The 24944-nt window shown below is 44.3% G+C and overlaps 1 protein-coding gene across 1 annotated transcript in view; it reads right to left on the bottom strand.

The window, feature by feature from the left end:
* GNA13 (G protein subunit alpha 13) overlaps window positions 1–24944 on the bottom strand; it is a 72573-nt gene that overhangs the window by 31443 nt on the left and 16186 nt on the right. Inside the window, exon 2 of the mRNA XM_030208464.1 lies at window positions 22776–23002. Coding sequence (XP_030064324.1) covers window positions 22776–23002 — 227 coding nt within the window. The remainder of the gene's footprint in view (window positions 1–22775; window positions 23003–24944) is intronic.

The following is a 24944-nucleotide window of genomic DNA, read 5'->3' as shown; positions in this document are numbered from 1 at the left end:
TATCTGCCATCGCTTACTATGTTACAATGAAAGGGCAGGTCTGGCCCTTTCATGGTCCCCCTTGAGTACTGGGGAGTACTGCAAATATTAAGGAGCACAGTGCTGCATTTGGGCCAGCTAGATCCTGATGGGGAAGAGAAAGAAAGAGCAACGTTTCCACCTTGGAGTGGTGAGTGAACCTTTCATTTTTCTTCTATAAAAGCACCAGATGTTAGCGATGCTCAGGAGGAAAAACACTCCCAACATTGAGCTCTGTGGAAGGCCTATTCCATCTTTGATCCTATCAACTTATTCCTCCTTACTTAATGGGGCAGTTTCTCCCTCCTTAGCATCACAGGGTTGTGCGGGGCAGTTTCTCCCTCCTTAGTATCACAGGGTTGTGTGGGGCAGTTTCTCCCTCCTTAGTATCACAGGGTTCTGTGGGGCAGTTTCTCCCTCCTTAGTATCACAGGGATGTGCGGGGCAGTTTCTCCCTCCTTAGCATCACAGGGTTGTGTGGGGCAGTTTCTCCCTCCTTAGCATCACAGGGTTGTGCGGGGCAGTTTCTCCCTCCTTAGCATCCCAGGGTTGTGTGGGGCAGTTTCTCCCTCCTTAGTATCACAGGGTTGTGTGGGGCAGTTTCTCCCTCCTTAGTATCACAGGGTTGTGTGGGGCAGTTTCTCCCTCCTTAGTATCACAGGGATGTGTGGGGCAGACTCCTATGGGCAGTCTCCTGTTTGGCATCTCTACCAAAATTCTGCCACTTTCTAGATAGGTTCCTCCATCTGTGCCTGTGGATGTTTTGTCTACAGATTTGTCTGCTGGAAAGATCTCAGATAAGGTGGGATAGGATAGAAGTCTACAAAATCCCAAGTCCAGTAGAATGGGTAAATATGAATCAAATGTGTACTTTATGTTTAAACAATTTTATTGTTATTAATGACAAACAATTGAACAAGTATTCCACATTATCTCTCACTCTCCCATCACAGATATCGATATGTTCTTATAACAGATTCAATGACTTCCTGTCTTAATACTCCCCTTGTAGAGGAATCGCATAATGTCTACAAACACAATCTATACTTTCTAGAAACACGATTCCGTAGATAAACAACAATAAGGTACCTACTACATAATCCTCCTTCCCTCCCCAAACCCCCTCCCCGACTGTAACTTCCCCCCTCCCTCCCCACCCTAGCCCTCCCTTTCCCCCCCCCCCCCCTCATCCCCCCAGCCACCCCCCCTCCCCTCTTCCCCTACTCAGCCTGGAAGATCTTTATCGAATCAATAATAGGAAGTTCACTTTGCATTAAGAAGCAGGCTCCGGCCTCTTGGGCTTAGAATACGTAAGTAAGGGCCCCAAAGAGCCAAAAATGCGATCCTCTTTTTCTGTGAGAATCTAATCTCATTAGCCTCCCAGGAAATCAGCTGATGCAACTGATTCCTCCAGTGCCAGTAAGCCGGAGGGTCTTTGACCGTCCAGTATTGTAGTATGCATTTCCTTGCCAACAAACACATCTTGCGAATTAACAATACTTCAAAGCGATTCTGTCCTCTAAAGGACTCTGGCAGATCTAAAATTAATTGTTCAACTGTTCCCCGGGTCCTGACGCCCAATCTCCTTTCCCAAAAACCTCTAACCTGAGTCCAAAATCTTTTCACTCTAGGGCAACTCCAAAACATATGTAAAAATGTACCTGGGCTCGTTCCACATTTAGTACAATTTGAGCCGCGACCTCCTCCCATGTGTGTTAATTGTGTCATTGCTACATACCCTCTATGGATGCATCGGTATGCACATTCTCTCAAATGAGCATCCGTGACTAAAGCAGGAATGCGCGCTACTATTCTCGGCACGTCCCATGCCCCCAGTTCAAAGCCCAATTCTTTTTCCCATGCATTTTTCAGTGGTCCATACTCCCTAGGGGGTTGCCATCTTTGTAATGCTTTACAGAGTAAGGAGACCGTAACTTCTCCCTCGCCCATTGAATGAAAAAACTCTCGTAACTTACCCCCCACCTGTCTGGTCAAGGAAGACTCCGGTAATGATGCCATATAATGTTGTATTTGTCGTATGGCAAACCTGTTACCCCAGGAATCTCCCACTCTACGTAATATTTCTTCAGCTAGCAGGGGCTGCCCATCTCCATCTAGCAGATCTCCCAAGCATATAATTCCTTGTTTCTCCCAATCTACAAAATACCGACTCGACATCCCGGGTATAAATTCGCAATTCCCACAGATTGTAAGTTGATCTGATACTGTTGGATCTCCCCCAAGCTGCCGCACCAGTTTCCTCCATGCCTCCCTTAGCGGGCGCACCAACACACTTCTACGCAATCCCTCCAGCAGATTACTTATTTTGTGGTGTAGCAATGAGAAAAGTCTATAAGATCCCAAGTATGCCTTCTCCATCGCTATAGGAGTATAGCGTTGTGTTCCTAGAAACCAATCTCTTAAATGGCGTAGCTGACATGCCTGATTATATAATGCTAAATTCCGCATTCCCACTCCACCTAACCTCCAGTTACCGACCAAGCAGGAAAATCGGACTCTTGGTTTCTTTCCCTTCCAGCAAAACTTAGAAGCCAGTGAATAAAATTTTTGCAAATCCTTCTTACACAACCAAATTGGCAGTGTCTGCAAAACATAAAGCCATCTAGGAAACAGTACCATTTTAATCAGATTGATTCTTCCCAACAGCGATAACGGTAAATCCATCCAGCCTTGTAGAACGTTTCGTGTCTCCTGCAACAACCAAGTAGTATTAAGAGCATATAAACGAGAGGTGTCCATGGGCAGCAGAATTCCCAAATACTTAAAAGAATCTTGCGCCTGCCTCAGAGGGAACTCCCCTCTCCATTCTCTCCATATCTCCCCCGAAGAGGCCAAGGCTTCTGATTTCTCACGATTCAACCGAAAACCCGCATAGTCTCCATACTCTGAGAAGACCTCCAACAATGCATCCAAAGATTCCTGCGGGTTCGTCAAATGAACTAAAATATCATCGGCAAATGCTGCTACTTTAAACACCTCTCCTCCTATCTGCATGCCAGCTATATCCGGCTGCTCCATTATGTCTCTCAGTAAAGGATCTAACGTAAGTACAAACAAAAGAGGTGATAGGGGGCAGCCCTGCCGTGTTCCTCTAGCTATGTCAAAATCTGATGTCACAAGCCCATTCACCGAGATTCGGGCTCTCGGATTCGAATACAAAGCTTTTATCCCTGACACAAATCTACCTGAAAATCCATATTTCCGAAGGACCGCATACAAGAATTCCCAATGGACCCGATCAAAAGCTTTTTCCGCGTCAAAGCTTATTAAAAGTGATTTTTTGTTCTCTCTATTGCTGGCTTCCAAAGATGTCAGGATTTTACGGACATTTTTAGCAATTGTTCTGTCCTTTACAAATCCTACTTGGGTATCCTGAATTAATTTGGGTAGTATGTTTGCTAGTCTATTTGCCATGATCTTAGCTAGTAATTTAATCTCAAAATTTAAGAGTGAGATCGGCCGGTATGTCGCCAATTCCGGATCTTTCCCTTTCTTAGGAATTACAACAATACATGCGGTGTTCAGTTCTGGGGGTACCTGCTCTCGCTCCACCAACGCATTAAACATTAAGGTTAAAGGCTCTATTATCTCCTCTCCCATTAGTTTGTAAAATTCCGCCCTATAACCATCTATTCCAGGGGTTTTCATCAACTGACTGTTTAATGGCCCATGATACCTCATCTGTCGTAATTAGGCTATTAAGCCTCTGTTCATCTTGCGAGGTGAGACTCGGCAACTCCATCTGTTCTAAGTAAGAGTCTCCCGATAGGCCTTTGTCTATTGGGTTCTCATACAGCTTCCTATAATAGCCATAAAAAACCTCGCTAATGCCTTGGTCTGTGGAGATTCGCTTATTTAGCTCATTTTTCATGGTCAGTATCCTAGTTTTCCCCCGTTTATTCGCAATTAAACGCGCCATTAATCTCCCTCCTTTATTGCCATATTTATATAACTGATATTTATAATAATTTTGCGTTTTCACGGTTTTTTGATGAAGAAGTTCATTTAACGCCATCTGTAAAGATAATAAATGTTGTTTACTCTCCAGAGAGGGTTGTCGACCATAACTTCTCCTCGCCTTACATACTAATTGGCTCAATCTCAATATTTCTTGTATCCTGGCCTTACGCTTATGGGCCATATAGCTGATGATTTCCCCTCTAAACACCGCTTTAGCCGCTTCCCAATAGAGGATCGGGCGATTCACATATGGCTCATTATGTAGCTTATATTCGTTCCAACTACGAATCATAGATGCCTTAAACACTGGGTCTCGATAGAGTTCCACAGGAAATGTCCATCTATTCCCTCTTGCCCTCTCCTCTTTGGGTAACCAGCACATTTCCACCCATGCATGGTCTGAAATTACTGTGGCTCCTATAGCTGCACTTGGCACTGAACCAAAAAGCTGTTCCGAAACTAATAGATAGTCGATTCGTGCTTGCGTATCGTGTGCTCGTGAAAGATGTGTGTAATCCCTCCCTTGTGGTTCGAGAGTCCGACAAACATCTACCAGCCCCATCTGTCGACAGAGATTGGGCAGCCCCCGATTTTCCTGTCTAGGTATCTGTCTCCGTGGCCCAGTACAATCTATCTGTGGGTCCATTACTGTGTTAAAATCTCCACCAAGTATTATGGGTAGAGGGCTCTGTTGTAGTAATTTCAGCGTTATCTTATAAAACCTCCTGTCATAGTGGTTCGGGAAATATATATTCCCAAACAGCACTGTCTGTCGATTTATAGTAGCTGCACAGATCAGAAATCTCCCCCCCGGGTCTGTATATCGGGTCTCCAATTTATCTACAATCCCTTTTCTGAACAAGATGGCAACCCCTCCTTTCTTTCCCTTGGCTGCTGCTGAGATGCAATCTCCCACCCACCAAGTGCGCAACTTCGCATGTTCCACATCTGATAAGTGGGTTTCTTGCAATAAAGCTATATCTACTTTGTGTCGCTGTAGATGCTGCAAGATTTTAGAACGTTTAATGGGGGAGGAGATTCCTCCCACATTCCATGTAACAACTTTCAGTGGGCCCTCTTCCTGTTGGACTCCTTTTCTTTGTGATCTATATCTTCTTTGTTTGAAAGAGGGGTGTCCCAGCCACCACCCCCCTCCCAGTTCTAAAATGTGCCATTTACTTCCCTTCCAGATCTTCATACTTTGTGTCTTCCAGACCTTTACATTTCCCCCCCCCCCCGAACCCCCCCTCCCTCCACCCTACTACCCCTGCCCCCCTTAGCTAACCCTAATCCCTCTTGTGACTTCCCCCAGCCCCAAAACAGGACCATGACGTATAACGTCCCTTACCCCCTCCCTCATGTAAATCAAACCCCCCTCATCCTTATATCAACAACATAAAGTTATTAGCAGTGGTATCGAAAATTAAAACTCTGTATATGTTCAGCTTATATACATCAACATCTCTATTTTGCAACCTTTCACTTGTCTTGTCTGCTTGTTAAGCTGTATCTATTTCTTCAGAATCTTTAGAGACCTGGTATCTCTATTAAGTGTGTCCTGTCTCTCAGCTTCTGGTCCAGTCTGTATATCCCCAGTCTTCCTGCTACTTTGCAAGTTCTTATCAACAGCAACCCATAGTAGTTTTTATTTTAATGGTTCAGTTGCTTCACCGCTGCTTATCTGTTTCCTCTTAATATCAAAATCAGTGGTTAATAGGCAAAATGCTGTCATTGCAATAAACAGTAATAACCCATGCTTAACGTAACATTTTGTAATCCATGTTCACTCCAACCTTATAGCTGTCCACTCTGTATCCATCATATTCTCAAGCCTTTTGGCTCTCTTATAGTCAACTATTCTCAATGGAACTCAAAAAGGCCTGTGCTTTATCCACTGAAGTGAAAATTTTTGTCTCCGCCTGGTAGGTGACCCGTAATTTTGCTGGATATTGCAAGGCGAAACGAATTTTCTTTTCAAATAGTTGTGTACAAATCGGGGAAAACTTCCTCCTTTGCAACGCCACAGCCGCCGAATAATCCTGGAAGCACAAAATTTTTTTGTTTTCATAGTGCAGATCTTGATCTTTCCGTAGAGCCTGCAGTATAGCTTCTTTATGTGCAGAATTTAATAGCCGGCAGATCACCACACGCGACCCCCCGCTTTCTGAGCGTCTGGGTCCCACCCGGTGTGCCCTCGCCACTCGGAGGGTTCCCATATCTGTAGGTATTTGTAGTTGTTCAATTAGCCAGTTTTCTATAAAGGCTCTCAGATTAGTTCCTAGTTCCTCGGGCAGACCAACAAATCTCAAGTTATTTCTGCGCGATCTGTTTTCGAGATCTTCCAGCTTTTCTTCATATGCTTCTAGTTGGGTTCTGAGTTTTACATTTTCTGCCTCCATTTTCAGTACTGTATCTTCCAAGGCCCCCTGGCGTTGTTGAAACTCTGCTAGGTCTTTATTTAATTGTCCTAAGTTCTCCTGGACTAAATCTAGTTTACTATCAATAGGAGCTAATCGCCTGTCTAGCAGCGGCTCCATGGCATTCGTTACCTCCGCCACCACCTCCGCTACCCAAGCCGAACTCACTGTGTGCGCCGGTGGGCTTGGCGGGGCCGCCATTTTGTCTTCTACAACACGTGTTTTATCTTTAGCGTTCCGAGCGCTTTTCGCTGCCATAATGTCACGTTTGATCAGGCAATAGTGTACCTCTTGGTTTCCGATTCCAGATTTATAAGGTTGGGGGGGGGGTCGCTGCTGCTTAAATCGCCAGGTTTTGAGGGCTTATCGGGTAAGCTGACAGGAGCGGGAGATTCAGCAACCGCTCCTGTTCATGACGTCACGTCCTCCTCAAATGTGTACTTTAAAAAGTACAAAGACGAGGAGACATTTTCTCTCTCAATGAAGCTAAAACTCTGGAACTTGCTGCGAGAGAATGTGGTAAAAGCAGTTAAAACCAATGCTTATCCCTGGGGTCAGTAACATGGAATCTTGCTACTTTTTGGATTTTACTATGTAATTGTGCCCTGGATTGGCCACCGATGGAAGCAAGATGTTGAGCTAGACGGACTATTGGTCTGACCCAGTATAGCTATTCCTGTTCTTATAGCAAGTGATCACCAGCACTGAGAAGAAGTTGCATTCTTTAGTTAAGTGATTTTACTAAGGGCTCAATGAAAAAGATGGCAGAATTAAACAGAGAAGATAAGTAAACATTTTAAATCTTTTTAATCCCCGAAACAAACTGTCAATGTTTTCTTTTTAAGCTGGAAGAGATGGAGAATCAATTCAGATCCAAGATGCTGCATTTTCTGAAAGTCCCCAAATTTATCACATAGTAACATAGTAGATGACGGCAGAAAAAGACCTGCACGGTCCATCCAGTCTGCCCAACAAGATAACTCATATTTGCTGCTTTTTGTGTATACCCTACTTTGATTTGTACCTGTGCTCTTCAGGGCACAGACCGTATAAGTCTGCCCAGCACTATCCCCGCCTCCCAACCACCAGCCCCACCTCCCAACCACCGGCTCTGGCACAGACCGTATAAGTCTGCCCAGCACTATCCTCACCTCCTAACCACCAGCCCCGCCTCCCAACCACCAGCTCTGGCACAGACCGTACAAGTCTGTCCAGCACTATCCCCGCCTCCCAACCACCAGCCCCGCCTCCTGATCTTGACTAAGCTCCTGAGGATCCATTCCTTCGGCACAGGATTCCTTTATGCTTATCCCACGCATGTTTGAATTCCGTTACCGTTTTCATTTCCACCACCTCCCGCGGGAGGGCATTCCAAGCATCCACTACTCTCTCCGTGAAAAACTACTTCCTGACATTTTTCTTGAGTCTGCTCCCCCTTCATTCTCATTTCATGTCCTCTCGTTCTACCACCTTCCCATCTCCGGAAAAGGTTCATTTGCTGATTAATACCTTTCAAATATTTGAACGTCTGTATCATATCACCCCTGTTTCTCCTTTCCTCCAGAGTATACATGTTTAGTTCAGCTAGTCTCTCCTCATACGTCTTGTAACGCAAATCCCATACCATTCTCGTAGCTTTTCTTTGCACCGCTTCAATTCTTTTTACATCCTTAACAAGATACAGCCTCCAAAACTGAACACAATACTCCAGGTGGGGCCTCACCAACGACTTATACAGGGGCATCAACACCCCCTGCTGGTCACACCTCTCTCTTTTCAGCCTAACAACCTTCTAGCTAAGGCCACCGCCTTGTCACACTGTTTCGTCGCCTTCAAATCCTCAGATACTATCACTCCCAAGATCCCTCTCTCCGCCCGTACCTATCAGGGGTAAGCAGCGTATGGGCCCCGCAACACCTGCGGTACTGGAGGTGGGACCGATTGACCATTTTGCCCCCCTCAAGACGTTCTCCGGGGCTGGAATCCTCGCTGCTGGAGGGTGTGGTGGGAGGTGATCCACTCCTCCAGCTTGAGGCTAAAATCTCGCTCAACCCTGATGATCGAAGTCATCCGCTCATGCTGGCGATGGACCTGCAACGTGCCTTGGAGGCCCCTTGCACTGACGTCCAGGGAGTGCTTCCTTCAGCAGGGTCAGGTCACCTAAGATTTGACTGTGGACATTTCAAATAGAATTTGGGAATTTCTAAAACAGACTTTTTTTCAAATCTGTATTACCTTACAGGGAGAAAAATTCTAACTAAAAGGGCTGAGAAATAGATCCGTTAACGCCTTTAAATTTTTTCATTTTTGGAAGATTTGTAAGACATGATAGAGACCAGATCCATCCTCCTAGCTTCCTTCTTGACGCACACTGATAAGTCACTTACTTTTGTTGCTTTTGTGGGCACAGGGTTTACCTGTTTCCTCAATGTGGCTTGTACTACTCAGATTTGTGGGAGGTCATTTCTACATGAGAAGAGACGGCTGAGGGGAGACATGATAGAGGTATACAAAATGAGTGGAGTGGAACAGGTGGATGTGAAGCGTCTGTTCACGCTTTCCAAAAATACTAGGACTAGGGGGCATGCGATGAAACTACAGTGTACTGAATTTAAAACAAATAGGAGAAATTTTTCTTCACCCAACGCATAATTAAACTCGAATTCGTTGCCGGAGAACGTGGTGAAGGCGGTTAGCTTGGCAGAGTTTAAAAAGGGGTTAGATGGTTTCCCCTAAAGGACAAGTCCATAACCCACTACTAAATGGACTTGGAAAAATCCACAATTCCGGGAATAACATGTATAGAATGTTTGTACGTTTGGGAAGCTCGCCAGGTGCCCTTGGCCTGGATTGGCCGCTGTCGTGGACAGGATGCTGGGCTCGATGGACCCTTGGTCTTTTCCCAGTGTGGCATTACTAATGTACTTATGTGTTAGCTGCAGGTCAGATTTTCCCTTAAGAGTAATAAACCACAAGGGAAATTTCAGGTAAACAGCTATGATGTTACCACTTAATTGGGAACAAAATCTGAATTCCCTTTATAAAATTTCAAATCTAACATTTATAGTCCCATGTTTTGGTTGGTGGTAATTTGGAGATAGTAGGTTAAATACTAGTCGTAGCACATATAATTAGGTTCTCTTTGACTGCATGAGTATAGGACTACCAATAAAAAGAAACCACGGAAAGTAGGCAGTTTATTTTATACTAGTAAGAAAGGTCCGTTTCCGAAGAGCATAAAACGGGCGCTAGCAAGGTTTTCCTTTTCCTTCCTGTCATCTTAGTTGCAGCTTTCTTCACCCCCCCCCCCCCCCCCAACTTCCAGGCGCAAGTTGCTTGAGTCGTTCGGTCCCCCATGACAAGTTTGTTTTTTTGCTGTTGGCGATTCTCTGCGGCTTGTGCCTTCCCCGGGCCGCCATCGATGTCATCGCGTTGCGTGACTGCGTCCCCCGCCCCGGCGTTGAGGATGACGTTTTTTTTTGTTGTTGTTGTTGTTGCCGATTCTCCGAGGCTTGTGCCTTCCCCGCCCCACCGGTGACATCATCGTGGTTTCCCCGCCCTGATGGACAAAAAGGATATATCCGAGCCTCACACTTGCGGTTGAGGCTTCATAGAACGTTGAGGGTGAGAATCAGGGTGAGAATTATATATATATAGAAGATGTGGGCAGGGGGACATCTCGTTTCCTGGAATGTGCTCCGCCCTCCTCGTGATGACGTTCTGAGGGGAGGGCGGGGCACAGGACGCCTCAAACTTCCATTTTTGAGGTATGGGCAAAACGGATATCTCTGGAACCTCACACTTCCGGTTTGGAGCAGTTTGGAGGCTTCATTTAGAAAGCTGGGGTCGCGAATTATGTCCGGAAGGGGCGTGGCTCAGGGCGGGTCTATGAGTGACAGTGAGTGGTGCATGAGTGAGAGTGAGTGAGCTGAGAGCCTAGCTTTCGGTGTTTCCCCTCCCACAGAGTGAGCTTCAGAATGTTTCCAGGTGAGAATTATTACAGATTTTCTTGTTCATTTTTGCACCATGGTGTGACATGGATTGTAGTTTGTATGAGTTCTGCTTGCCTGTACTTTAGATTATAGTTCAGGGGAAAATGTTCACTAAGCCCAGGCATTTCCAAGTAGCAAAGAAATATCCAGCAGATATATGGACTTTTCCTTCAGAAGCATGCCCAAATCCCTTTTAAACTCAGCTATGCTAGAGTTTTAGGACCAAGTGTTCAACAAAGAGGGTCGAGGGCAGAAACTAGGAAGGGGACTCCCCCTCAAACACACAAAAAGCCCACTTTCAGGTTATATCTCCTAGTAAGAAGCAAGCTTGCGGCCAGCTGTGGTATGGTTGTCCCCCGCCAATGTCCAATGTCAATCCTGTACAGTTGAAGCCTTAATGATGGAAATCTGTGTGCAGAAGCACACTTATTAACATCTGTTACCATGTGTGCAATTATATTTAGGCAAATCTTTCGTGTGTGTTAAGGACAGCTTATTAAAGATCCAAGGAAATTGAATTCCCCCCACCCCCCAAGCAGCTTAGACTGTCACTTGGTTGCAAGAGTCAGGAAAATGTACCTTTAATTAATTCAGAGGCTAAAACCAGAATTAGACAAGCTTTGAAAACACAGGAAGAGGATAGGGGACTGTGCCAAGATCCCTGCAATGTACGATTCTTCCTATACTTGTGATCTTAGTCTCAATTTCCCAGTCTGATTCTTAGCTATTTTTTTTTTAATGTGGTTCTCTCTCCAGACCACACCCTATTCTTCCCTAGACAATCATAGCCTCCTGCATCCCCATTGCTATTTAAGAGTCAAGCAATCAGAACGTGTATGAAGTTGTTCAATGTGAGAACTCATTTTGGATACATATTGAATTCAAGAGTGGAGGAGTGGTCTAGTGGTTAGGGTGGTGGACTTTGGTCCTGGGGAACTGAGGAACTGAGTTCAATTCCCACTTCAGGCACAGGCAGCTCCTTGTGACTCTGGGCAAGTCACTTAACCCTCCATTGCCCCATGTAAGCCGCATTGAGCCTGCCATGAGTGGGAAAGCGCAGGGTACAAATGTAACAAAAATAAAATAGATACTATTGGAGATTCTACATGGAATGTTGCTACTATTGGAGATTCTACATGGAATGTTGCTATTCCACTAGCAACATTCCATGTAGAAGCCTGCACGGACACATTGGTGATCTGCAAGGGCCGACGTCTACATGGAATGTTGCTAGTGGAACAGCAACATTCCATGTAGAATGTCAAATAGTAGCAACAGTGGAGGAGTGGCCTAGTGGTTAGGGTGATGGGACTTTGGTCCTGAGGAACTGAGTTCGATTCCCACTTCAGGCACAGGCAGCTCCTTGTGACTCTGGCCACGTCACTTAACCCTCCATTGCCCCATGTAAGCCGCATTGAGCCTGCCATGAGTGGGAAAGCGCACTTGGCATGATCTGTTATATTTCAGTCTCGTATAAACTGGCCCCTTGACAGGTGGTGTGTTATTCTTACAAACTGACTAAAAATGAACAATGACACTTAGACGGGGCCTATTTATAAGAAAAGGAGAAAACGTTCTCCACAAAAAATTGCCAATAGTGACCAATCCACTTTCCTCTCTTCTTTGATTCGTCACTATGGGCAAGTTCTCCACTTTTGTGAAGTACAAATGTATTTATTTTTAATTAAATAGTGAACCAACGGCATCTTATTATGCAAATACCAAATGAAAATTAAAAATAAATAGCACATAGTAAAGACACAGAAGAAAATGTCTTTAGAACATACGAGGAATGCAACCACAGCCGCTTAAACTGAACTTGTGGACTGTCTTAAAACGTGGTGAAATATAGGCACGCGTGTTGCTTCTACAGTTTTAATACAAGATCTGGTTTTTTTTTTTTTTTTGATGAAATAAGCAATTCTGAATCTTAGTTTTGGTGTCTGATTTCCACGTTCAGGTCACTTTCCTGACGGAAGTGGTTTCTCATTTCATATTTGAGAACTATTAGACGAGAGAAGTTGGTTTCACATAAGTATATTGAATCAAAAGGAAGAAGTTCTGTAAGAGCCATTTTTGTTACCTGTGGGTTTTTTTTTTTTTTTTTGCATCTAACACAATATTTCCCAGGCTCTCATTTTGCAGCAACTGATTAAAAGTGGATTAAAAAAAAGTATTCCAAGATGCCTACAACTCCATACACGCCTGCAGCCAATCTGATGTTCTCTCTCACAGACACATCACACCTGCCCTCAGCCAGTCTGACCTCTCTCTCTCTTTCGCTCATTGGAATGGGAGTAACATAGTAGATGACGGCAGAAAAAGACCTGCACGGTCCATCCAGTCTGCCCAAGAAGATAAATTCATATGTGCTACTTTTTTATTTGTACGGTCCTCTTCAGGGCACAGACCGTATAAGTCTGGCCAGCCCTATCCCCGCCTCCCAACCAGTACAACAGGCTCTTCTTGCACTTCAACACATATCAATTAATGTAAAATGTCTAAAGTCCAATCTGATGTTATGGCAAACTATATTAAAAAATTTTGATGTCACCTCAGTAAGGCTAGCACACAATGAGGCATATTTTCAAAGCAGTTTGGGAGGCTAAGTTCCATAGGTTTCTATGGAACTTTGGGAGGCTAAGTGCTTTGAAAATGAGCCTCAATGTGTCCACTACAAAACACTACACAAAAACCTGTGCAAAAAAAAAAAAAAAAAAAAAAGAGTTGGTACCCAACCATACCATTACAATGCTACCTCCCAAGACTCAGAGCAACAACCCTATGCACAAAACAATAGTGCTGTAATTATGATGCCAGGTCTTAAAACACTAATGCACCACCTAGTGAGAAAACAGCACAAATGGAACGGCTACAAGATCTCTACTCACACTACATGATAGCAGAAGACAACAACCCAGTCGCACATGCAAAACACATACAGAACCTCAACAAATATGAAAAAAGGGGCTCAACAGATCACTAACTGAACTGGAAACCTCAAGAAGTCAGTCTCAACATATGCAGCGATACTAGAGAAACAGTAACTAAATTACAGGACATCAGAGACATTCCAATAAATAAATTCAGAATACTTTTTTCTAACTTTGTGCATTTTATTTTTCCATTCGCTTTGGTTCCACTGTCTCTTTGGTTTTCTCTGTTCTCCCCCCCCCCCTCCCCCAAATCTTTGCAGGGTGTCCTTTCCACTTGACATATGTTCTCTCTCCATGTTCACCTCCCATCGTCCCTCTGCAACCCTGTCTGTCCTTGTCCCTTTGCTCCTCCCATATTCAGCATCTGCTCTCTGGGTCCCTATATCTCCCCCTGTGATCAGTATTGTCCTTCTGTGTCCCTATCCCCTCTGTCTGTTCCAATACTCCCTTCTATGCCCAGCATCTTTTCTCTGTACAGTCTATCCCTCATCTTTCTTCCATCACCCCTCCCCCAGGAACCAGCAACACCTTTCTCCCTTTTTGCTCCCCCCCCCCCCCAACTAGCACCAGGCCTCCCCTTCCCCCCCCCCCTTGACCAGCACCAGGCCTCCCTTTTTGCACCCCTCCCCCCAGACTAGCAGCAGTTAGTACATATGTACATAAGTAATGCTATACTGGGAAAAGACCAAGGGTCCATCGAGCCCAGCATCTTGTCCACGACAGCGGCCAATCCAGGCCAAGGGCACCTGGCAAGCTTCCCAAACGTACAAACATTCTATACAATCAAGCCATTGTGACATCACTAATGAGGTTGGCTCTTATTGGTGGAATGAGCCACTATGACATCACAATAGGTTAAATCACTGCTCTATGTAATAAAAGTGAGCCAAGTAGAGGACATAAGTACATAAGTAATGCCACACTGGGAAAAGACCAAGGGTCCATCGAGCCCAGCATCCTGTCCACGACAGCGGCCAATCCAGGCCAAGGGCACCTGGCAAGCTTCCCAAACGTACAAACATTCTATACATGTTATTCCTGGGATTTTGGATTTTTCCAAGTCCGTTTAGTAGCGGTTTATGGACTTGTCCTTTAGGAAACCGTCCAACCCCCTTTTAAACTCTGCTAAGCTAACCGCCTTCACCACATTTTCCGGCAATGAATTCCAGAGTTTAATTACACGTTGGGTGAAGAAAAATTTTCTCCGATTTGTTTTAAATTTACTGCACTGTAGTTTAATCGCATGCCCCCTAGTCCTAGTATTTTTGGAAAGCGTGAACAGACGCTTCACATCCACCTGTTCCACTCCACTCATTATTTTATATACCTCTATCATGTCTCCCCTCAGCCGTCTCTTCTCCAAGCTGAATAGCCCTAGCCTCCTTAGTCTTTCTTCATAGGGAAGTCTTCCCATCCCCGCTATCAGTTTAGTCGCCCTTCGCTGCACCTTTTCCAATTCTACTATATCTTTCTTGAGATGCGGCGACCAGAATTGAACACAATACTCAAGGTGCGGTCGCACCATGGAGCGATACAACGGCATTATAACATCCTCACACCTGTTTTCCATACCTTTCCTAATAATACCCAACATTCTATTCGCTTTCCTAGCCGCAGCAGCACACTGAGCAGAAGGTTTCAGCGTGTTATCGACGACGACACCCAGATCCCTTTCTTGGCCCGTAACTCCTAACGTGGAACCTTGCATGACGTAGCTATAATTCGGGTTCTTTTTTCACACATGCATCACCTTGCACTTGCTCACATTAAACGTCATCTGCCATTTAGCCGCCCAGTCTCCCAGTCTCGTAATGTCCTCTTGTAATTTTTCACAATCCTGTCGCGAGTTAACGACTTTGAATAACTTTGTGTCATCAGCAAATTCGCCCTTTGTCCCTCCCACATTCTATTTTAGCATGCCTGGAATGCCGCTGATAGCGGCAGCACAATGATTCAGTGAGCCAGCCTTAGGGGCCTTCGCTGGGCCATGGCCCACTACTGAGGAAAAAGAAAGTTGCGTCATCCTACTACTACTACTACTTAACATTTCTAAAGCGCTACTCGGGTTACGCAGCGCTGTACAGTTTTACAAATAAGGATAGTCCCTGCTCAAAGGAGCTTACAATCTAAAGGACGAAATGTCAAGTTGGGGCAGTCTAGATTTCTTGAATAGAGGTATAATGGTTAGGTGCCGAATGCAACATTGAAGAGGTGGGTTTTGAGTAGGGATTTGAAGATGGGTAGGGAGGGGGCTTGGCGTAATGGCTCAGGGAGTTTATTCCAAGCATAGGGAGAGGCGAGGCAGAAAGGGAGGAGCCTGGAGTTGGCGGTGGTGAAGGGTACTGAGAGGAGGGATTTGTCCTGTGAGCGGAGGTTTCGGTTAGGAATGTAAGGGGAGATGAGGGTAGAGTGGTACTGAGGGGCTGCAGATTGAGTGCATTTGTAGGTTAGTAGGAGAAGCTTGAACTGTCATCCGAGGCCGAGCATGGCCTAATGGAGGCCCCTGAGGTTGGCTGACTGAATTGCGACGCTACCGACACCGGCAGCATTCCAGGCAAGTTAAAACAGACATGGGAGGAGAGACAGAAAGGGAGAGCTCTTCATCCTGGGGGAAGGGGGGGGTGGGGGGAAGAACAGACAAGCAGCTATTGATGGACTGGTGGGGGTGAAGGATGGAGGGTAGGAAACATGCGGGCTGCCACATAGCCCCCCCTCCCTTACTAATGATCTATATACCACGTATTAGGCACCTCCGATTTACAATTTCTACTGTAGAGAAAGCCTTCATCAATGGTCACTACAAAAATCTGGCAAGGCAATCCGAGATTATCAAATAGGGTCAGACTACATTTTTAGTCATCAGAAAAGTTGTGCCTTAGAGCTCTGTAGGAAAAAAAAAGACACCACACGTTACTTCCTCATCTGTGCCCAAATATAGAAAATCTAACATGTGACTTACCAACTTGAACACTCACTGCTGTTCCTTAGTCAGTAAAGATTAATATTCATTCCCAAAATATTTCTTTAATGAAAGCTGACTTCTAGCACAATGCTCCAAAACCAGCACAGTAAAATATTAAAACAAAAACACACAGCAAATGCAAAACACCACCTTTATGCATGCTTAAATTACAGCTACAAACAATAAGGGATTTATTTTTAGTTCAAAGCAGCCTTAAACCATGATTGGGGGAAACCATTACTGGACAAAGATTGTTTGGCCAGGAAAAAACCCCCAAAACAAAACAGAAAAAACACACACATACTTGCCTAAGAAACAGGGAAGGGAATAGAAAAGCAACCCAGGTGGCCCAATCAGAAAAGGTTCAGTGGTACAAGAACCACACTGCATAATACCATGCATCCAAATTTACTGTAAACAAAGTTAAAAGGAGGGTTTTGAGTTGGAGGCAATGTGGGGCAGTGGGGGATATGACTCATGTGTGGTGGGCATGCAAGCATGCGCAGGATTACTGGGGGGAGATTTTGAAGTTTCTGGGTGAAGTTACAGGAGAGAACTACCCGATGAGAATGGACTACTGCTTACTCCACTTTAGACCTGCAGGAATTCCTAATTCCATACGCCACTTTGCCGCACAACTATTTGTGGCTGCTAAATTGGTGCTGGCTGCGGCATGGAAGCAACCCACACTTCCGGAACTGCGGTCAGTGTTGCGGAAATTAGACTATATTCATCTGATGTCGAAGTTAACAGCTTTACGCACTGGCCGTATTCCGCAGCACCATAAAACGTGGAATCCCTATGAACAGTGGTTATCCTCTCGGACACTCCTGATCAACGTGTCACATGGACAGGTCTAAAGAGAATTGGTCACAATACTACCTAAGAGGGGGGAATATAATAGGGGAGGGGTGGGTAATAGTTGGAAACATGTTAGTTGAATGAGAAGTTCTAATCTCTGTACAAGGATATAGTGTGGATACTGTTATGTTTCTAATCTATATAAATAAAATCCCCCCTCAGTGTTCTGAAGCTCACTCCATCTGTCCTGAACTCCTGTCCTCCTGGTAGGCTAGGCTATTCGGACTACTCACCCTCAGTCTTAGCCACGCCCATCTGGGCCGTAGGCCACGCCCCATCTGCACATAAAAAGCACCCTCAACATTCTAAAGCACACTCTGAGGCTTCAACAGTTCGTATGTTCGAAGCTCTGTAACCATTTTTAAGCACACTACATCTCTGCCCCGCCCTGCCCTATCAGAGAAGGGAGGAGTGTCACAGCTGCACTGCTCAGACCTATCAAAAGGGAACTGAAACAGGAAAAGGGAGGAGCGTCACACCGAATGACGGACCTATCAGAGGGAAGTCAAATAGAAGAAGGGAGGAGCGTCAGAGGCTAACTGACCTATCAAAGGGAACTGAAACAGGAAAAGGGAGGAGCGTCACACCGAATGACGGACCTATCAGAGGGAAGTCAAATAGAAGAAGGGAGGAGCGTCAGAGGCCAAGGGGACGGCCGTATCTACGTCTCATAGGTTTCCTTGCTTTCTTTTCAGTGTATTGCAGCTGCAGCCACTTAGGTAAGTCTAGCAAGCCTGTCAACTACTGAATACAGAAAGCAAAAGATAGCATGTGGGAACTTGCTCCATTTTGTTCTCTGGAATGCAGTGATTGTTATACAAATGGTCTTGCTTTCATTATTTTGGTAGGGGCTGCCTTCATGACTGTCCACAGTCCCCCCAGTCCTGACACCTGACAGGGGGGACAGGGAAGGACACTCACTGTCTCACATACGCACACTTGCACATTCTCACTCTCACACAGTCACTCTCTCAAACATACACACTCCGCGCAAAACCTTGCTAGCGCCCGTTTTATTTCAGTCAGAAACGGGCCTTTTTTACTAGTGGAAAATAAAACAAATTTGAAAAAAAAAAGGAGGGTTTTGAGAGGCATTAGAAATCAAACAAAATAAAACATGGAAAAGAAAATAAGATGGTACCTTTTTTATTGGACATAACTTAATACATTTCTTGATTAGCTTTCGAAGGTTGCCCTTCTTCGTCAGATCGGAAATAAGCAAATGTGCTAGCTGACAGTGTATATAAGTGAAAACATTCAAGCATTACTATGACAGTCTGACAGTGTGGGAGGATGGGGGTGGGTAGGAAGTATGCATAGGGACATCAAAGCATATCATTGATATTCTAACAGGATGGGTATGGATAGGTGAGGGGTGGGGTGATCATACAGCTTTATGGTTTATAATGGTTTATAATGGGCTAGGGACTCCAGATCCTTGTTAAGTCCTTTCTGTTGGATTCATAGAGGGAATTCTGAAACTTCTCGTACACAAAACTAACAGCTTCATACAAGACACCACAGACTTTCTGAATAAATTGAAAAATATTAAGCAACTACCACCTAACACCCTTCTGGTCACGATGGATGTAGAATCACTATACAGCAACATTCCACATGCGGATGGCATAGCTGCATGTGGAAGACTCCTAAAAAAATCCACACTGGACCATCAATACTCACCAGAAACTATTACAAAATTAATCAAATTCATTTTAACTCACAACTACTTCCGCTTTAACAATGATATCTATCTACAAATAATGGGCACTGCGATGGGCACCAGGACAGCACCCCAATATGCCAACCTTTTTATGGCTGAGCTGGAAGAGACATTTCTGAATACACACCAGACCAAACCTCTAAAATACTACCGGTACATCGATGACATTTTTATGATTTGGACAGAGGGTGAAGAAACTCAAACAATTTTATTCTGCCTTCAATACATACCATCCTACAGTCAGATTCAAAATTGACTACTCCCCAGAAAAAGCCAATTTTTTGGACACCACGGTCTCAATCAGTGAGGGCAACCTTCGAAAGCTAATCAAGAAATGTATTAAGTTATGCCCAATAAAAAAGGTACCATCTTATTTTCTTTTCCATGTTTTATTTTGTTTGATTTCTATTGATAACCTTAAGAGTGGACTAACACGGCTACCACACTCCTTTACTAGAAATATCTAGAAATGCTCTTTCCAAAAGGCTCTGCAACAGTATTTATTTTATTTGTAACATTTGTATCCCCCATTTTCCCACCCATTAGCAGGCTCAATGTGGCTTACATAATACCTGTCAAGGCGATCGCCAAGTCCAGTAGATATTAAACAAATACAGTTTAAAATATGGGTGAGGTAAGGTTAGGGTATACAAGTACAACAAGGGTCAAGGAACTAAGGAATATACAATGTCCATTACGATGTGAGGTTTTGATGCATTACGGAATTAAGGCATTTAAGTTGGATCAGTAGAGTAGGCCTTGCAAAACAGATAGGTTTTTAATGATCGCCTGAAGTTTAGATGGTCATGGATTGTTTTCACACTCTTTGGTAGTGCATTCCACATTTGTGTACCTAATGTATGATTCCATGAAGTCACCCACATACTGGATTGATCATTCCTGTTCTGAGAATATTTCTAACTAGCCCATATGGGGTCAACCAGGTGAACTGTTATGGTTGCAAGACTCCATTTACATAGATTAAGTCCACTAGGAACAGAGAAAATACCTGCATGTAAGAAATGTAAACTACTTTGATTGTACCACAGCAAGGCAGTTTATCAAATCCAATTACCATTAACTACATGGACTACTGCTAAGGAAAGTTTTCACTGACTTCACATTGCTTTTATTATGGTACTAGTAAAAAAGGCCCATTTCTTGACACAAATGAAATGGGCGCTCGCAAGGTTTTCCTCAGAGTGTGTATGTTTGAGAGAGTGTATATGAGAGTGACTGTGTGTGAGAAAGAGAGAGAGAGAATGTGCGAGTGTGTGTGTGTGAGAGAGAGAGAGAGAGAGAGAGCGAGTCTGGGTGCGAGTGTGTCTGTGAGAGAGTGTGTGTGAGAATAAGAGTGTGTGCAAGTGCGTATGTGAGACAGTGTGAGAGAGTGTGTGTCACACAGATAGTGTGTGCGAGAGAGAGAGAGAGAGTGTGTGTGTGTGTGAGACACAGACTCTCTGTGAGACTGAGTGTATGAGACCAAGAGAGTGTGTGAGTGACTGTGACACAGAGAGTGAATGTGATACAGTGTGAGACATAGAGTGTGTGAGAGTGAGAGAGAGAAAGACTGACTGTGAGCGAGAGAGTGTGTGTGTGTGACAGAGATACCTCCCCCCCCCTCTGGTTTCAGGCCCCCCCCCCCCTCCTCTCTGGTGTCTGAGCGTTACTGTGCAGGACGCTGAGCTCTGGCTGTGCTTCAAGGAACTGACCAATCCTATTTAACAGAATGCACCTCCAACATTCTGAAGCCGAGAAACCTCGTGTGGTTGGTCACTTCTGCTTGTGACGAACCCGGAAGTACGTGATGTCAATTCAGGAGATGGATACAGAGAGCAGGAATGCCTCAGCCATGCAATCAGCTTCAGAACGTTGGAGGTGCCTTTTATTATATAGGATATGATTTTATTAAAAATGCCATTTCCTACTGGAACCTGTTAAGAAAAGGAGGAGTATAAGAGTAAGAAAGGAAGCAGAATTCTCTTGATGGGTTTCAAAGTCCGACTAGATTTTTCCTTAACAGATTCAATATTTCAAGATGGAGGCATTTTCAGCGTACCATAAGCCTGTTTTAGCTCTCCTGTGTTTGTCCAAGCTGATTATTTTCATCATTCTTTAAGGCTAACACATAAGGATATTGCTCTTACCCCTTTTGTTCTGTTCTTCCTCTGGATGTTATGGTTCTTAGTAGTCTATGGTTCTGCAATACTGGGCACACTGGATTATCTGCAGTTCGAGCATTCACACTTGGACCAACGTCCATGGAACTCTATGGCCAATGCCTAACTAGTCTTGCGAGGTCACCGGAAGGGGGGGGGGGGAACAGCTAGCTAGACAGGGCCTTTCTCTATGCCCAATAAAGTTGGACCAACTTCCATGAACTCTATGGCCAATGCCTAACTAGTCTTGCGAGGTCACCGGAGGGGGGGAGGGGAGAGCGGAGAACAGCTAGCTAGACAGGGCCTCTTTCTATGCCCAATAAAGTTGGACCAACTTCCATGAACTCTATGGCCAATGCCTAACTAGTCTTGTGAGGTCACCGGAAGGGGGGGGGGGGGGGAGAGAGAGAGAACAGCTAGCTAGACAGGGCCTTTCTCTATGCCCAATAAAGTTGGACCAACGTCCATGGAACTCTATGGCCAATGCCTAACTAGTCTTGTGAGGTCACCGGAAGAGGGGGGGGGGAGAACAGCTAGCTAGACAGGGCCTTTCTCTATGCCCAATAAAGTTGTAAGAGGACCCTTTGTGGTGTCAAGAAACCTTTCACGTGCACTTCCATTTCATAGTCCTATTTACTACTGGACAGCCAAGCATCGTCCAGTAACAAGTTGTACAATACAAAAGTGACTTTTCAGAAATTAACCTGTTAAAAGATAAGTAGGTAGACTCTCTCTTTTAGTTGTGAATGGGCAGACTAGAGACGGACATGAAGCTCCTTATGTCATTATGCTGTTCCTATAAACGTCTGTACTACATGGCATGCAATCTGATCGTTGAGGATGTGGTTGTTGGTCAGTCAACTGCCCTTTGGGCAAAATGCAGTTGCTGAGCATATCAGTGGCTTTGGTAGAGCTATAGCTGGCACCTAACCACATACAAACGCTCTTCATGCACCAACTTGCTTGAAATTTAGCAATGCTCAACTCCATTACATATTCCATGATTTCAAAACTATGTACCAAAGCAGGACCATAAAATACTTTTTGTTTGAGCAGCTGAGCTTTTGGGACTTGTTTAAAGAAGGTACACTTCAAGAAACACACTGCAACTGAAAAGTCACCAACTTTAAGGTGTAACATAACAAAGACCTGTACGGTCCATCCAGTCTGCCCAACAAGATAAACTCATTTTACATGGTATGCAATCTGTAAGCCTCCTAACTAGCTATACATAACTCATATTTGGTTTGTACAATGCCAGCCACTGTTTCATGAATCATGGCTTAAGGCCTGACAGATACCAGCTATTTAGCCCATCTTTAGTACTAGAATTGACAGGAAATTGTTTTGTTTTTATATAAGAGCCAACCTATTCCACTTTTTCTGGAAAACAAATCCGTGCACCCAAGATCCACAGGTCAACATTATTTAAATCCATTTGTAATCCAATCTTCTTAAGTACAAACTGCATAAGACATATCCTTCACTCAAACTTTGTTCCCTACATCTAGTAGCGCTATAGAAATGATTAGTAGTAGTACTATAGTCAACTAGCAGGAAACTGAGAAAGCATGTGCAAAATGTTTAACTTTCTCTGAAATAAGCATGTGTTTTTAAGTACAATGATACCGACAGGCATGGATATACATTTATTTTAGAAAGTCTCAACAACTAAAACAAGTTACATCTCATATGTAAACACAGCAATGTATAACCAGTATCTTACCAGCTGAAATTCTCTGCGTCTGTCATAGGCATGCTGAATACCACTGTCTGCCCATAATGCTCTTATCGATTGAAGATACTGTAAAAAAACTTCCGGTTCCACTAATCCCTGTGCTGCCATAGCTGACCGAGTGTTGAATGCCATCACTACTTCACCGTGCTTCTGACTGGAGGGATTTCCCCATGGAATGTGCAGTTTCTCACGCGCATCCACAAGTACTCGCACACCTGCATAAAAAGAGTGCAATTAAGTACCTCATACAGCAGTTCAGTTCGCACATTCCTACTTCTCAATTCAATGGAAAAGACTAGCTCAGTGCAAGAAAGCCCATGCTTAAAGTGAGCAGCCAGCTTATGAATGCAGACATTACGGTACACACAATCCTCTCTCGCAATGTAAATCTCCTTTATTTCACTCGCCACAGTGGTCCATTAGCCTGATCAGTTCAGTGTTTTCCAGCACATGACCCCTCCACGGAGGAAATATGCAAGCACAATGAGCACAGATCTGAATTGGTGCCATGCTTCTTACCGACGGACAATTGAGTCCTACAGCGCCATCTCAATTCGGCACTTGTCAAGTCTTCCCAGCGTTTTAAGTTCCCCCATGTCACTCAAAATAAAAATGCTTGTAAAGTGTCACACAAAGTGAAAGAAGGGTGTTAAGTAGAGAAAATATGTTCGGATTATCTTATATTTATTTTGTAGAGGAGGGAGTAGCCTCATAGTTACAGCCTAAAACAGCAGGATTTAACCTCAGTGCTTCCTAGAAGGCATTACGTAACCTACAAAGAACAGAAGTTATGGTATAACCCTGAGCAGCAGTACCACGATGCAATCTGAACTATCAGAAAGCCCGGGTGGTAACATTCACAGGGCAGCAGTTATAACCCTAAAAGGCTTTGAAAGATTTATTTACTAACGTATATGCAATGTCTGAGTGCTCTTTCAAATCTCAAAGTTTATTCCACTAAGGTCAAAATGGTTGTGATCAAACAGCGCAAATTAGATCACTACTACTTTGCTTTTATTGCTTCTACGTAAAATATTAACCAGCCAAGACTGATTCTATTTCTATCCAGGGCTAGACATGAGACACCAGATAAAATCCTGCAGATAAATACTTTCTTGAAGTCTTGCCTACTGGCAACAAACACTAAGACTCTGCCTCTGGGGAGGAGAAGCACAAGAAATATCAGGGAACAGATACAACAAGCTATGTGGGGTGGGGAGGAAAAAGGGTGAGGCTGTTATGGTTTTCTTTTAAGACCGGGACTTTAAACTCCAGGTGTGTATCTTTCACTGGTGTACCAAAGCATGTAGTTAAGGCAATCACCCCATCTTCTTTACCCTTGCCTCCAGACGTGTCATTATTATTCCAGTGAAATGAAGTAAATTCACTTTTCATTAAAACGCAAGCCCCTCATGCTCTCTGACACTGCTAAGTTGGAAGGTCGGATTTTATGCCTGGTTTATTATAGTTGTTGGCTAATTTTAATGACTCCCAGGATAAAGTTGTCAACATTGACTTACATGGAGATGGATGTGGGGAAGCCACTGCTTGCCCTGGGATTGGTAGCATGGAATATTGCTACTAATTGGGTTTCTGCCAGGTACGTGTAACCTGGATTGGCTACTGTCAGAAGCAGTATACTGGGCTAGATGGACCATTGGTCTGACCCGGTATGGCTACCCTTATTTTATTAATCTTTGCTTAGTGAGTTAATCTGAGCATGCTTTAGGCTTTCTGTGCCCTGAACTTAATAGGCAACGAAGAGATTCAGCTCCAAAGTAGAAGAATCAGAACAACTGAAGGAGGAGATGTTAAAGAGGATATGGGTTCAACTCCCAAGACAAGTTTTCTGCTCCTCAGACTGGCTGGGGTGCTACAGATATAGCCTCAGGTAGAAGTCCAGCATTGTGCAACGGTAACATCTAGAGTTAGGACTTAAGGCCCATCACTGTAGGGATCTAGGAGGAGCACATGGTTGGTCCCTTGCTAAGGAGTAACAGGGCTAAAGCTGTATATATATTGGGGGGAGGGGGGAGAGGGCAGGAAGATCCATGATTGAAGGCTCACACACAGGATACCAATCCCAATTTCAACTGAATGCCCAAAATATGAAATACATTGTTAAAACCATGAAACAAAACTATGCCAGTCAGCCAA

The sequence above is a fragment of the Microcaecilia unicolor genome, chromosome 6, assembly GCF_901765095.1.
Source record: "Microcaecilia unicolor chromosome 6, aMicUni1.1, whole genome shotgun sequence".
Taxonomy (NCBI): domain Eukaryota; kingdom Metazoa; phylum Chordata; class Amphibia; order Gymnophiona; family Siphonopidae; genus Microcaecilia; species Microcaecilia unicolor.
This window is presented reverse-complemented; position numbering and strand designations above follow the sequence as displayed.